This window comes from Eupeodes corollae, chromosome 3, assembly GCF_945859685.1.
Source record: "Eupeodes corollae chromosome 3, idEupCoro1.1, whole genome shotgun sequence".
Classification (NCBI taxonomy): domain Eukaryota; kingdom Metazoa; phylum Arthropoda; class Insecta; order Diptera; family Syrphidae; genus Eupeodes; species Eupeodes corollae.
In genome coordinates, this window is record NC_079149.1 from 112,044,817 (window position 1) to 112,060,553 (window position 15,737).

The window sequence follows — 15,737 nt, forward strand, 5'->3', positions numbered from 1 at the left end:
TATCAATGCTTCGTCCGTTCCCTCAACTACAAAGTAGAATCTGCAACTTATCACGAACCAAGTACATACGTAAAGAAGTTAAGTTTTATTTCCCTTAAGAGAAAATACTGCTGTTTTTAAACAATTTGGAGTACAAATCACACCAACTTAATCTGATCAAAATTCAAATCACATGAAAATCGCAAATATCAAAATGAGGAACACGGAAACTTACTTTGTTTAAGTTCGAAAAAAAAGTAAATCGATATCGATAAAAGCGAATTTCAGACATGCAATTCATATTTTGAATTGTTTTCATTTCCATTTCCATTGAAAGTATAATGTAGAACCTAGCTGATAGAGTCAAATGAAAAATATAACTTAGGGAGCATATTTTAAAAGCGTCATGTGATAAAAAAAACTATAAGGCAAGATTCAAATTCAGGGCCCTACTCTGTAATGCGTTTCGAAAGTCAATCCGATTCGAATTCGTACTCTGTAAAATGTTCGAATCAAACAAATCAATCATTTAGTATTTTTCCTATTTATAGAATAGATTTGCCGAGTCTCGAGTGTCAAAGCAAAAAAAAATAAACACAAACAAGACGAGGAAGTTGAAATTAATTTTTAAATTTTTAAAAAGAAAATATAACATTCAGTAAAAAGTTAATAAAATGGATTCTGCTGCGCTGTGGATGGATGAAGAAAATAGAAAAAAACAAGGTGAACGTAGAACAATACGCGATAAATCAAAAATTTTTGAAATGTGTGATAGAAGGTTAACATAATGCATACATAATCGGGATGAGAACAAATGAATTCCACCATAATTTAAAATTGCTTTTGTTTGGAATGCACATTTTTCGCTGATGATTCCTTGTAACTAAATTTATTTCCTTAAATTTGAGTACAATTATCATTTCCTTACTTACATTTTATCTATTTCACACAACAACAACATTCGGAAACGCATTTCCAGGTACGAAAAATTCGAAGGCGGATTTGTCTTTCCGTAAGTACTAGATTTCTTAACTGCATTAGAAACAGATAGTACAAAATATTCGTTTTCGACAATGTTTGCTTTCGAAGCTCATAACAGAGTAGGGCCCCAGCGCAACTTAATACTTAAAAAAAGTATTGTTAAGTTTGTGGTACATTCTATATTCGTGAACGTTACAAAAGTCCTAACATCTAAACCAAAAGAGTTTTAAATCAAAGGGTATAACTTTTAACCAAACCAAAATATAAAAACCTGGGGCTCCCTTGCTGCACTAATTCCTGAAATATTTTCCTGTGTATTGTTTTAAAAATATTTATTAAAAATAAAAGTCTTGTTTTTTTAATTTTTTTTTCATACATTTATTGCATCGGATTTCTTTAAGTATTAATTTGCATTTTTTTTGTTTTATTTTCATTATTTCAATTAATACATGTATTTTATTTTGTTTATATTTTATGTTAAATGATATAATTGTGTATATATATATATATAGTTTTATTCTAGCAAGAAGATAACGAAGACTATGTTTTGTAATTTGTATTTCATTTAAACAGTTGGTTTATTTTTGTTTTTTTTTTTTTTTCAATTTAACATTATTTTTCTTTGTTCAGAATGAAACATATATAACATAAAAAATTTAAACAGAGATTTCATAAGAGAGTGAAGGCATCGTAGACATAAAAATTGTAAAAATTTATCGTTTTATAAATGAAAAATGAAAATAAACAAATGATTTTAGCTGTTGTTGTTGTTTGGTTTGAATTAAAATAATCATTAATAATTAGTATATAAACGTTATTTCTTAGCGTTATTTAGCGTTTTGTTTTTATTTTTCTTGTTTGTAGAGACCTTCAATATAATTTAAAATAAGCGTCGCAGAATTGTCAAGAAGAAGGCGTTTCAAATGACAAAATGTGATGTAATGTCTAAATTTGTTTAATATGTTAATCAAATAATCTTTATTTATATATTACATACAATAAAAAGCGATTCATATACACACATTAATGTATAATTATTTTTGTTTGTATTGAGATTATTTTATACGATTATAAGGCGACGCAATATTTAAATACACATGGATTTTTGTTTGTGAATGGTCAAAGTGTTTTTTATTTATTTATTATATACAAAACCAAAAATTAATAAATAATGGTGAAAACGAATAATAAATATTTTTATCTTTAAAAAAATCTACGAAAATTATTAAATTTCACTTAAAAATTATAGGTACATTAATGAAATTAATTAAAAGGTTAAACAATGAAAACTTGTTGCAATGAATTTATATGCTTTTTATTCTATTTACAAAACAATTTTGGTTGTTGTTTAATACATTAACAGTGTTTTATTTTTTTGTTTTTTAAATCTTACTTTATATTTGTGTTCTATGTATTAATTTTTATTGATATTGTTTATTCGATTTAATTTATGTTTTGTTTTTTTTTTATAACCAATTACAATGTTCATGTATAAACAATAATTGTTCATAATAACGTATATATATATTTGTATTTAATTTAATGTATAGGTAATAAATAACACATTTAATACGTCAATTCTTTTTTATTTATTTAAAATTTATTTTGTTTTAATTTTGTCATACATTTATAAAATTGATATACAGTATATATTTGTGTATTTATAAATGAGTTTACATTTGGATATTTTTTTGTGTTTTGAGTTCTTGAACATTCACGTGAGTTTATTTTAATAACATTACCTATTTATTCATCACATCTATGACGTATATGTACATATGGAACAATGTACGTTAGTTTTGAAAAGAATTCATAGGTAAGAAATTAGCGATTTGGGGTTTTCGATTGATGCCCCAAAGGTACGTGTACTAATATTGAGTTTACTCATTTGAAAATACACAAATAACATGTTAATTAGAAACTGCAAATTTTAAAAATTTTCATGAATAATACTTTTGTTGTATGATATATATATTGGTATGTTTATACTTTACTTTTTATATGCATAATTATGTATGTACGCTTTTTTAAATTTTTATACATGTTTTCTGTATTTTTTTTTTTTTAATACACACAAATCAAATAAATTCATATTGTTTGTTAAATTTTTCTTACTTAATTTTGACATTTATATTTTTTTGTAACCTTTTCTTGTTGTGTATTCACTGTATTAAATTTGAATAAAATTATATTATACATATTATGTATTTATTATTTAATATTTCCATCTAAGGTTTCGTTTTAAGGTAATAGGTATTGGAAATTGTAATAGTTGTTTATTTGAAAAATTATAATTAGCTTGGTTTTTTTTTGATAGCACAATTCGAAAACAATACGATTATATTTTCGGCTTCCAATTTCAACCCAAAGAAAACAATTTACATTCTATCAAGTAGATGACGCTTAAGTTCATATGGAGCTTCTTTTTGAAATCCTACATTTTTGTTTTATGTTAAGGGACCTACCATACTTGAAGTGGATATTCCAACACCCCTCGAGAGTTCGTTGGACGAATTTCGGAAATTGGAATACAAATAAATATGCGAGAAGTCAAAATCAGCTTGACAAAAACCTGCATAGTGTGTCACTAAATTAGTATGAAAAGTCCCTTGATTTGGAACACCATGAAGAAATCCTGAGGCTATAAGTTAATTTGTATTCGTTTTCTTGATGATTTCAAGGCGCAGTCATGTTCTTGTTGACATGGGCAGGGGCTTTAGGTATTGTCTTTTCGGCGATTGCTTACTTGTTTCTTACTTAATTCCCCACCCTATACCACAGAGTGCATGCTGCATAGTCAAAATTGACGTGTGTGCATCTATTATACGACAATACCCTTCTTGGAAGCAGAAGCAGATTTAAAGAATCATTTAAGCTCAAAAACTAAGCAACGTATAATGATCTTATAATATAATTGTGCGAATTGGTTTTTTTTTTTGTTCTATAACATGAAGGTTTATGGATAAAATTGTTCTCATAATGAGGTAATTACTGGATAAACATGTCGTCGCCTTTAAAAGTCCAAACATGTACAATAAGACTGATGATTACATGGAACAAGGAGGTCCTATTGGATATTATTTAATTTTGATAAACATAATATGGGAATAAATCTAATACATTACATTTTTTTAATTAATTTCATACATATGTATGTTTTAATACTTTTAGTTAACATCATATTTTTTTTTGTTTAATTTTTTATTTTAATTTGTTTTAAAAAATAAGAAACTGTGTTTTAATATAAATTTGTTTTCAATTTCTATAATTTTTTTAACATAAAACAATTGAACTACGTTTTTAAAATATGTATTTGCTTTCGAATATCATTTTATTATTGTTCTTTTCTTTAATTTTTAATAAAGTTTATATTGTCAACTTAAGAAAAAAGTATAATTTACGATCTGAACATCTACGCAAAGTTTCGTTAACTAAATTCTTATTTAAGTGTTTTTAATTGTTTGTTTTAATTATTATTTTCAATTTTACTACCGTAACAACATTATGAATTCAATTTTTTAATACGCTGCTGTTGATTAATAAATCCTTAACCATATACTCGTTATACGTTACCTGAAAAAATAAAAACAAATTATTTAATTTATTTGAAGGATAGAAGATAAGGCAACCGAAAACAAAGTAAACACGTCCCACAAAATAACTTTAATATTTGTTTAAATATTTACATATTTGTATTACAAACTCAATAGGGCCATACAAATTATTAGAAGAGTACAGATTTCCACAACTGGACCCGTACAGCGTACTACAAATAAAAAAACCCGAGTCAGACCGATTATGAATTTCGAGAACGAATGCAACCATTTCCATTAGATTTTTTTTTCAAGAAGTAGACGTAGACAATTTATTAAATGTACGACAACAACAACGCGATATTAATACATCATCTAAAATTAGTCGTAGTCGCAGTGTAAGGATAAAAAATATTTGTTTACGATTATCGTAATGCGCAATAACAGCCGTGTTTAAACTATCAACACAAATTTAAAAAAAATAAAAGATACCAGCTTTTTGCTTCGGCTTAGCTGTTGCCGATCTTATGTACAAGGTATTTTAATTCCAAGTTGTTTTATTAAGCAACGCTTTGATATTTCCATTTACTATGGCTCAACAGGGGCCCTAGTCTGTAATGCGTTTCGAAAGCAATAATTTTCGAAAACGAATATTTTGTACTCTATATTTCTAATGCGGATACAAATTTTGTACTTACGGAATGACAAATCTGTATTCAGATTTTTAGTACCTGGCAATGCGTTTCCGAAAGTCATTAGCGTTCGAAAACGAAATTTTTGTTTCTACACCAAGAGAGGTAACGATTTCCAATTCGAAGGTCATTTTTAAAGGACACAAAAGGAAATAATAATTTTATTCAAAATTAAAGCAAATAAATTCCATTGCAAGGAATCATCAGCGAAAAATTTTCATACCATACAAAAGCAATTTGAAATTATGGTGGAATTCGGCAAAAGACAAATTTCAATACAAAAAACGAAATGTCTATGAAAAAAATCAGCTTAAATTTTCTAAGTTTGAATTGAAAAGAGAGATGTGTCAATTGCAAAGCAGTGAAGTGTAAAAACAAAACATTACGATAATTCTCAATGACTGAATTTTAATTTTAATTTTTTCCTCGTCTTATTTGTGATTTGTTTTGAATTTTGTTTGTATTTAAGCTTTGACAAATCTCATAAGAAATACTTCGAGACTCGGCAAATCTATTCGATAAATCGAAAAAGTACTTTGTAGATGATTGTTTTATTCGATTCGAACATTTAACAGAGTACGAAGTCGTAAACGAATCGAATATCAGATTCGAATCGGATCGACTTTCGAAACGGTAAAAGAGTAGGGCCCCATTATTAATTTACACTATATATCTGTACAAACCTGGCAACCCATACAGGGATACCTCTGACAGACAACCAGACGTCATTCAAGGTATAAAAATACATCTTTCACACAAAGCCAAACAAAAATTAAAAATTATGTATAAATTAAATAAAAAACAAAGAAAAAAATAATAGATAAGTCTTTTTTTATTACATATATATTTTTTTTTACTTAAAAAAACATTATGAAAAAAATAACAATTCATTGCAATCTAAAACTAAAAAAAAATAAACATTATTAAAAAAAATAGAGTATAAATAATTTTTTTAAAGTTTTAACATAATTCGCAGCTACTAAAAAATTCATGTCTTAATTGTTATGAGTTTCATTTCTATAGATACAAAAATTGCAATTTTATTTTAAGGAATGCTTAGAACCAATCAAATGATTTCTCACTTAGGGAACACAAAAAGAAAAACAAAATAGATTAAATAAAATATACAACATGATTTAAAACAAAAAGAGAAAGCAGAAAAAACCTAAATCATGAACAATCATTGAAAAATAAGAGATTTTGTGAATTTACGAAAGAAATATTTTTTTACAAAATACAATAATATCACGCATAACATTTTTTTTTTTGAAAATGGACAGACTTTTTTATATTATTATAATTAAAACAAAACACTATTTGGCATCCTTCTTACCCGATGAAACAAATGGTCCTACATAGTTGCTGGGGAACAGCCCAGACAATCCGTTCAATTCACCGCGCCACCAATCAGGCTCATCTCTGCCTAGCACACTAATTATATCATCTTTGTCAAATGAAAGCTCATCGTCATTTTGCGCTTTATAAGCATACAAGGCTATGACTTTGTCTGCAAGAAAAAACTCAATTATAGTTTAAGAACTTTATGTTTATACTCAAAAAAAAAAAGAAGTTACCTAGAATAGTTTCAGCCATTTCAACACGACTTCCAGACACAGGTGTATTACGGCCACTGTTACGTCCGCCTTGAAGAATTTTAACATAAGACGCTGGGAACCAACCGATTTGACGTCGTCGTCCCTTTGCTTGCAATTCACCTTCCCACCAGCCGGAGTCAGTTTTCTTGCGCACCATAATAAGCTGGCCTCGTTGCAATGAAAGTTGTTCATTGCTTGTTGCCTCATATGGAGCAATAACTTGTGCGATTTCACCTCGTTTGGCTCGCATTCCCTGTGGATTGCAATTCGAAATCATTTAAAATGATATCAATTTATCAAGTAGTATTTTTTTTCTAAAGAAAGCAGTATTACAGAGGAAGAGGATCAAAAACTATAAAGTTACAGCACAAATGTAAGTTGGATTAGTTCAAAGATGAAAATGTTCAAGTTAGTTATAAAAAAAAAAAACAATTAAACAAAAGAATTTTCAAGCTAATATAAAAAAAATGTTTTGGTTTTGAAAATTACAGGTGTCATGGATGATGTTCTTGACATGGGTCGACTAAACGAATCCGAATGCTCAATACTCTTTTGCTGTGTATTTATCTGAGAGACCTCCGTATCAAGTTCTTCTTGTGTTCGGGACTCATCAGTGGCAGTTGCATCATGAGTTGTGGCTGCAACAGCAGCAGGCATCTGTTGCTTCGAATCAATATTGTTTGCAACAATTTGTTCAGACGAGTACTCGCTGGTCAGTTTTTCTTGTTGTTGTACGGGTTCTTCTGGAATATCTTTTAGTTGTTCGGCTTGAGCGTTACCATTTACGTTATTATCCTAAATGGTAGAGAGTGATACAGGAAAATTGGAGTTTTTGCTTAGAAAATGGTTAGTTTAGTAATTTTGATAAATGCGGAGGCTTAGTAGGCACACGCATAAAATTGGTTTAAACAAAAACAAACAAACATTTAAATCAACACTCCAAAACGTTGTCTATTATTTCGATGATTTGTCATATAAAATAAATAATTAATATTAATTACCCTTTGTTGTTCTTCAATGTAGGAGTCAATTGTAGCCGCCGCAGTTGTTACTTCTGTTGCTGCGGTCGTTCCAACGTCAGCCTTTTGTACATAATTCGATGGGAACATTCCTGTTCTGCTACCTATTGTTCCTGTCCACCAATCACCTTCCTTTTTCGTAACTATTATCATTTCGCCAGCTGTGAAGCTCAAGTCTCCAGCCTCGGCTGATTCATAAGGATACGCTGCGATGTAATATTCTACATCACCGTTGTAAGTTTCAACTGCTGGTTCTGTTTTAATTTCTTCGGGCTCTATTGTCGTTGAGGCAGGATAATTACTACAAAATAAAAAAAAGATTTTTTATTAATTTTCATTTCGTTCGGAAAGCTAATGTGTTTTTATATTTTACCTAAACTGTTGGTTATTGTCATTGAATGTGTCCTGAGCATTATAACTAGAAATAGGGACAGATGTTTCGACTATGTCAAGTTTCTCCACATATGTCTCTGGGAACCACCCGGTATGTCCATTTATCTCACCAGCCAACCAACCAGGTTCGGCATTCTGTTCCAACGGCACCAATACAATGTCACCGGGTACAAATGAAATTTCATCTGAATTTCGAGCACTAAATTCATAGATCGCGCGATATTTAACAAATCCTTCTGGAGCTGGTGCCGATGTATCAACAACAGATGCCACAGTTTGTTCTTCAATGGTATCTGTCGCGCCCCATGCAGATGTTGGTGCGGCATCCCATGCATTCGACGTTGAATAAGTTTCGTTTCGCTTATTGTGCTTCATTTCGAGCACTTGATTTCGCTGTTTGTCATAATTAGTGTACAATTCCTCAAACTTGGTTATTAGTTCTGTCAGCTCAGCCTTTGTTTCTGTTAGTTGAATATCATTCGAATTGATATCTTCCTTTTTGGACTCAATTTCCTGGCAAATATTTTCGAGCTTTCCTTTTAACGCCTTGATATTAATCTATTTAATAAAATAATTAAAATTAGAAACAAGTTGTCGAATTCATTGGTAATTATGAAAACTAGACACGAATAAATTATCTCTCAGGTGAATTTACTTCCAAGAAACTGATTAAAATAAAACAAATCATATTTGGGACAATTTTAAATAATTGAATCTCTTACATTGCTTCTTAATTTTTTTAAAATTATTATAAGATTTACTGGCAAACTTGGACTTGGAGAAATATAATGGACTTATTTCCAGTACAGTTATTATTTCAAAATCACTACTTCCCAACTGAACCAACTCCTAACTGTTATGTTATGTAATAAATTCCACTGAGAATTTTTTTTAGTGTCTTCTTGTTTTAGCAAGTTCCGACAATTTGAGAGTAACTTCTAAAAAGTTTTAAAAAAGTACTTACTTGTTTATTTGCAAAGGCAGCATTCATTTGTTCTTGATGTGCTGCCTCTGTGTATTGTCCTGATTTTGTCTTTGCATCCCATTTAGCCCTTTCCTGGGTTAGCTGTAACAATTTTTGATTTTGCTCTTTTATCCTAGCTTTAAGCTGACTCATTTCCGACATTTGTGTATCTCTAGTCGATCGCATGCCATCGATTATAGATTTAACATTAGTTACACCAGCTCGTGTATCACATATTTTTTGTGATAAATCTTTAATCTATTAACAGAAATTATAAATTATTTATTGAATAACTTTTTTATAAAACAACTCTTTACCTTTTCATTTAGAGTGCTTAATTCCACATTAAGAGTTTGATTGTGAGCTTTTTGTTTAAGAACCTTTTCTTGCTCTCGTTCTTTTTGTGCTTGCATTTCAGCAATTCGTTGTTGTTCCCATTCTTGTTGACGTTGCTTTTCAAGTTCCCTTTACATAGAATAAACAAAAGACACTTAATTATTGGAAAATTATATAAAACATATATAAAAGATTTTACTTTCGTGCTGCTTCTTTAGCTTCCAAAGTTCTTTTGCGTTGCTCTTCTTTTTCCATTTCGATTTCACGTTGCTTTTGCAACTGTCTTTCGAGCTCTTCTTGTTGTTTCTTTTCTGCTTCGAGGCGAGCTTTTTCTCTTTTTTCAATTTCCTCGCGCTCTTTTCGTTCACGCTCTTCGTGCTCTTTTCTTTGTTGCTCCATAAGCAGCTTACGTCGCCGCTCTAATTCAGCTTGACCCTTGTCAAAGTTTTCTTTACGCTTATCTTCAAATGATGCTGCAGTTATTTAAAATAAATTCAAATTTATAAAAACAAAAAAAAAAATAAAAATAAAAAAAAATTAAATTATTTAAATATTCTTACTTTGTGGTAATCCAGCCAAAGGATCTGGGTCTACAGCTCCTTGTGAAGAAATGGAAGCATGACGCGACCCAGGTAAAGATCCCTGTCGTGATCCCGAAACTGAGCCATGTCTTGAGGCGACTTTTCTAAAACTAGGCGGAATCAAATCTGGAGGCAGTGTAACTGGAATCTTCTCTCCAGACATTGCCTTGTCACACAAATACATTGCTAAAATGAATTCTTCACAACTAAGACGACCATCACAGTCTAAATCGGATAATGTCCATATTTGAGCGAGAACTGCTTGAGATAATTTACTCTGTACTAAAATGCCACGTGCTTGAACGCCTGTCAAGTATCCAGAACGTGAACGATCTGTTGAATTGAAGACTTGAGTGTATTTAAGTTTGGCTGGCCCTTTTATGGCCCAATCAACTTGTCTGTAATTGAAAAGAAAAAAAATCTCTTACGATTATATGTTTATGTTGATTGTGTTTTTCGACTTACGGTGACTCAATTGATGGTGCTCTCTCAGATATTGACATGTGTCTAGATGGTGGATTACTTTGCGGAGGCGTTGGTGGTGCTGGCAACACACTTGTGTCTGCGGTGGGTGGCGACGTGATTTTTCCTGGAATTATTTGTGGTCCAGCTACCACTGGTACAATTCCACGAACAACACCACCAGGTGCTGGTGCAATAAGTGGAGGAATAGTTGTTACTTGTTGTTGTGCTATTGGCATTCCTGCGGCGACATGCATATTAGCTGGAATTGCTCCTTGCCCTGGTATCATGGCTGGCAAGACTCCAGGAACAACTGGAACTCCAGGTACAACTGGAGCAATTCCTGGTGCAGTCATAACTGGCATCATTGTTGGCATTGCTGGTGCTACTACCTGTGCCGGATTAATGGGAATTCCAGCTACTGCTGCCTGCATAGGTAGTGGCGAAGCTATCGATTTTACTTGATCTAGAGGACTTAGACTCCCAGTGGGTGTTATTGATGGAGTTCCAACGGCTGATGATAAAGATGCCAGTAAAGTTGGTGGAAGGGCTTTTGGAATTTCGAGCCCGCGAAGTTTCAAATAAATTAGCTTACATGCTATGCTGAATTCATTGATGTTCATTCTTCCATCAGAATCAGTATCGGCAAGAGCCCTTTGAAAAAATAAAAATTAAGAAAAGCAAGGTCATAATAGTTGTAACTAAATGAGTTATCTTTTTGCTCCTAAGAGTCAATTTTTTGCAAAAAACCGTATAACGGGTTAAAAGGAACACTTACGCAATTATGTATTTATTAACTTCGATTGGTAGCAGGTCTAGACAAACAATTCTTTGAATCGAAGACGAATAAAAGTTAACTCGAGAAATTCTTTATAAACGCTTTTTTATATAAAAGTCGATCAATCAATGCTATTTAGCTTTTGAGAGTTTCAATTCAGAATATTTAATTAAGAAAAGGTCGTTAAAACCATAATTGACCTAGACATTTAAGCCACGGGGTGAGTGGAAACAGATGTATAAGTAAGCAGTAGTCTCCATATCAAGAAGGAGCAATCACTCCCCCCCTCCGGACACTTGCATATGTATGTTTAAAACTGTAAGACAAGTCGTATAAACTAGTGATAATTTATGGTTTTACATTGCTCAATATTGAAAAAAGCAATTATAAATGCAAACTAAAAGAAATAAAAACAAAAGAGAGAAGCAGCTTAGAACAGAAGGGTTACAGGAAAAAATGGAATCTTTTTATGACCAAAGTTTGCTTATACATATCTACATCTAATCGTTGAAACAAATTAATGACTTTAAGAAAAAAGAAATACAAGTGTTTTTTTTAAACACATCCTTTTTAAAAGCCAAGAAATTTGAATACAAATCTTTAATTTTTCATAAAATTCGCGATTAACTCTTTTTGATACATGAAAATGCAAGTCGAAGTTAGCAAATGTTATAAGTTCAAATGTATTTTTAAATCTACCTACCTATCATTTTCCAGGTCAACAATCTCATAAAGGTCAAGCAAAATCTATATTTAATACTATACACTAACTGTTTTGTTTGTTAAGTGGTTCTTTATTGACGATTTAAAACATTAAAAAATATAAATAAATAACAAAAAGACTAATTCTAAATAACGTATAATATATTATAAAGTCATCTTTGCCTTGTTCAACTTTCTTCAAATATAAAAGGTATATTTGGAATAGGTATGACATTTTTTTTTTTCATAACAAGTGTGTACTCACATCGGACTATCATCAATTCATAAAACTCTTTCCCTTGTAAATTCAAAAACTAAGAACTCTTCACCTTGTACAACGAAAAAAATAAAACTTAACTCAATATGGGAATGAGTACAAGTGTAATCGGCCCGGCTTCGCCTGCTCCTATAGTTCGCTTCGCACATGCATGTACATAATAACATTAACTAGGTAGTTATGTATGTACCCCTAAATTGTAAGTTATTGCATGAACATCAATGTCATCTTCCTTCGCCCTTAATATTAATTCATAAGAAGCTATATTTTGATAACAAAAACCAACCATTGACTTACTTAAATGGGCGTATTCGCATTTGTATTCGGTTCGTTATTCGTTTCAATTAGATCAAATAAAAAATATATTTATTAAAATTAAAATTTGAACTCACCATATCTGACCCAAGATAAGCGGAGGCAGTTGTGATTGCAAAAAGAAACCTTTCGCTTGCGAACCGGAGACATATCCATTTTGTGGCTGCAGCGCCTTGAACTGCTCCTGGTACTTGACTTTTTCCCGTTGGGTTATTACCCACGGGTCAACAGCAGCACTCATTTTTCGCGAGTCCTCCCTTCTTTCTGACTTTTCACTTGAGATGTATGATGTGGTAGCGCTTTTGGGGTCGTCAACTATTCACTTCCGCTCCGTAGAGTATTGGGGAACAGCTTGTGCCGCTACTTCAGATTGCAACTAATAAGTTTCTAAGTGTGAGCTCTGTGACTTGTGATGGTTTTTCTTTCGCTCCTCCTCTTATATTATTAAATGAAGAAAAATTCTTTTCTTCACCTTTGTATGTATTTTCTAATTCGATCTACAAAAACCAAAAGAAAAGTAGAACATCTTCTCAATAAATTTCGAATTGGAAAATACGAATTGCTCTACTAATCATTTTCATTATTAATTAAATGTTTCTTTTCTTAAAGAACTCCTTTTACTATAAATTTGAATGAATTGAATTGCTAAATGAATAATAGAGAAAATTGGGTTCCACGCACAAGTAGTGTACTCCTGTACTACAAAATTTTTATCGAAGGAGTTTGGAAAAGTCGATAAAATTTTTATCACCCGTCCGAGGTAACCACCGAAGAAAAAAAAATTGGCACAGACAAATTCTTATTTCTTTTGTGTTTTAATGTTGGGACAGACACTGATAAATAGGAATAGATTTATTAAATGGTCACTCACTTCTTTTGGACTATAGCATGCACTTAATATAATTTGCTATGCGATTTTTGGAAAAGCCTATTTAATATTGAAAATATTAAAATAAGTTCTTCCGAAAAGAAGGAAAATTTTTTATCGAATCGCCTCGGAAACGTCACTTTTTTGATCAATACAAATCGAAGATATCAGCGTTGCCAAGAGTTGTGAAATCTGTTTTAATGGTGTTTTGTACGCCATCTAGATGTTCAGGCATTTAATAGGAGAAAGGATTTACACGATACACCTAGTATGCATGAAGAAAAATAAATTCTATATAACTTTTTGAACTGTGTAATTTAGTTCAAGCTTTTTTTTTTTTAAAACAAATAGAAAAACTTTACATTCTTAACACAGTTTTGTATAAAATCAAATACAAGTAAAAAGGCCCAACTATAATAGGCATAAGCAAACATAAGCTTATTTCAAAAAACCCAACGAAAACTCACTAAAGTTTGTGAAATTACGCGGATAGCCATTATGCAATTTTGTTCCCGTATCTACAGATTTTACTTATCCGGCGAGCGACTGGAATCGCTCTTGCTTAAGTTTGCTTGAGTTAACGAAACTGAGAAAAATTGAACGAAACGGAGCTCGACTCCATTATGTTCACTCGTATTGAGATTCTTTGTATTCGCACGTTTACTTATGCGCGCATATGCTAGCTTATGCCTATTATAGTTGGGCCTTAAAACATCCGCATTACTTTTCAAGTTGTCTAGGAATTAAGATTTTCTCAAGCTGAAGCCGACATGCAAGGGATTGTTATGCTCATTTAATGGATTATCATGCTCATTTACATCGTTGATCATCCGTTTTCTCACAGTGTTCACCTCTTAAAAGGGTGTTGCTTAGTGCCTGCCGTCAACTAAGTAACTCACCATTTAAAGCGTTTTTGGAGTTTCTTGGAGAATTAATCAGTGAGCAATTTTAATTTAATTTTCAAACAATTACATTTTCATTGTCATGGTCAATTAAGATATCAAAATGACTTTTGTACCTGTCCTCAGAACATGAAATAAGTCATTATTTTATTTTATTAGCAATTCAACTCATAATGGTCTAAGTTGCAAAAGAGTTAAACGTAAATTTTGCCTAGATTCGTAAAAGTTTGGCAGCTGTCATTCTCTATCAAAAACATGTTTTTGATAGAATTTGCCTTCAGTGTACTCTATATTATATTATCGTCTTCTCTTTTTTATTTTTTATATTGTCTACATTTCTAGCATTGGCATACCATTTGACATTTAGACTGCTAGTCAATTAACATTCTTATAGAAAATCCCCTTGAAAATTATTCCACCTATTTAACTATACATCAATTTATACTTTAAACTTATTTTTTTTATTTGTCATAAAAGGTGTTTACGCAAGAATTTGATGGGAAATATTTTGAGGCAAAAATTATTTTTTCCTGAACAATGAGCAGCAACAAATTAAGCAGCATCAGCAGTACAAGAAGAAGGGACGGATTTTCTTAGCCGTCATTGTAGACTGCATTCTAAACAAACAACAAAAGTAAAGGCTCAACTTTCCATTACCGCAGATAGATATGTGCAAATAAATAATAACTATAGCAATTTTAGAGCGAGGAAACATTTATTTCTATTTTTAATTAATTTTCAAAGCTCACTTTTTGCATACAAAACACGAAACAATTGTTGATTTTGACATTTCTTCCCTGTTTTTGTTCAGTATTGACATATTTGCTTTTTTTGTTGGGGATTTCTTTGATTTTAGTGCTAAAATGCAAAAAGTACTTTGCATATACCCAAACTCGCACCCACTCCAAATCATATAGTGATACCAAGCAGGGCGTTGCAATGGGGCAGCATGCCTTCTTTATATACCTAGCTGTTAGTACGCTGTGCTATTAATTCAATACAACTTGTTTTAGGCTTAAAAAATGAAATACAAAAAAGTAGGGTTGAGTCCAAAAGAGAAAATAATTTTTTTTATAACTCAAAGGTGTTTGTTCGCCTTAATATTTAGAACATATTCTATTGAGACCCCTACCTACAGTTAAAAAAAATTCAGAAGGAAATTCGTTCTGCGGTAATAGAAAGCCGCCCCAAAGTAAACTTTAAATTTAGAAAATTGAAAATTCTTGATTTTTTTGTTTTGACGTTTGACCGCCATGGTCAATCACCGTGTGATTGCTTTTCCCTTTGATGTGTAATCTCACCATAATTATAATCATTTATTATGAATGCATTCAGCATTCAACTGAATTCCAAACGCCAA

At 31.2% G+C, this 15,737-nt stretch overlaps 1 protein-coding gene across 5 annotated transcripts; it reads right to left on the bottom strand.

Moving 5' to 3' along the window:
- Nucleotides 1–1,797: 1,797 nt before the first annotated feature.
- LOC129949218 (intersectin-1) lies at nt 1,798–13,615 on the bottom strand. Of its 5 annotated transcripts, XM_056060530.1 has the most exons (13): nt 13,479–13,615; nt 12,685–13,104; nt 10,539–11,189; nt 10,053–10,471; nt 9,692–9,965; nt 9,474–9,621; nt 9,157–9,414; nt 8,173–8,750; nt 7,782–8,100; nt 7,270–7,575; nt 6,760–7,033; nt 6,519–6,692; nt 1,798–4,533 (listed from the first exon to the last, which is right to left on the bottom strand). In XM_056060530.1, exons 2-13 carry the CDS (start codon nt 12,846–12,848, stop codon nt 4,523–4,525), a joined length of 3,576 nt encoding a protein of 1,191 aa, XP_055916505.1. In that variant the 5' UTR covers nt 12,849–13,104; nt 13,479–13,615; the 3' UTR covers nt 1,798–4,522. The 5 variants fall into 5 exon arrangements, with proteins under 5 accessions (XP_055916505.1, XP_055916506.1, XP_055916503.1 ...); XM_056060531.1 differs by lacking the exon at nt 1,798–4,533 and having other exon boundaries at nt 5,996–6,692; nt 9,692–9,953; XM_056060528.1 differs by lacking the exon at nt 1,798–4,533 and having other exon boundaries at nt 5,996–6,692.
- Nucleotides 13,616–15,737: the final 2,122 nt, after the last annotated feature.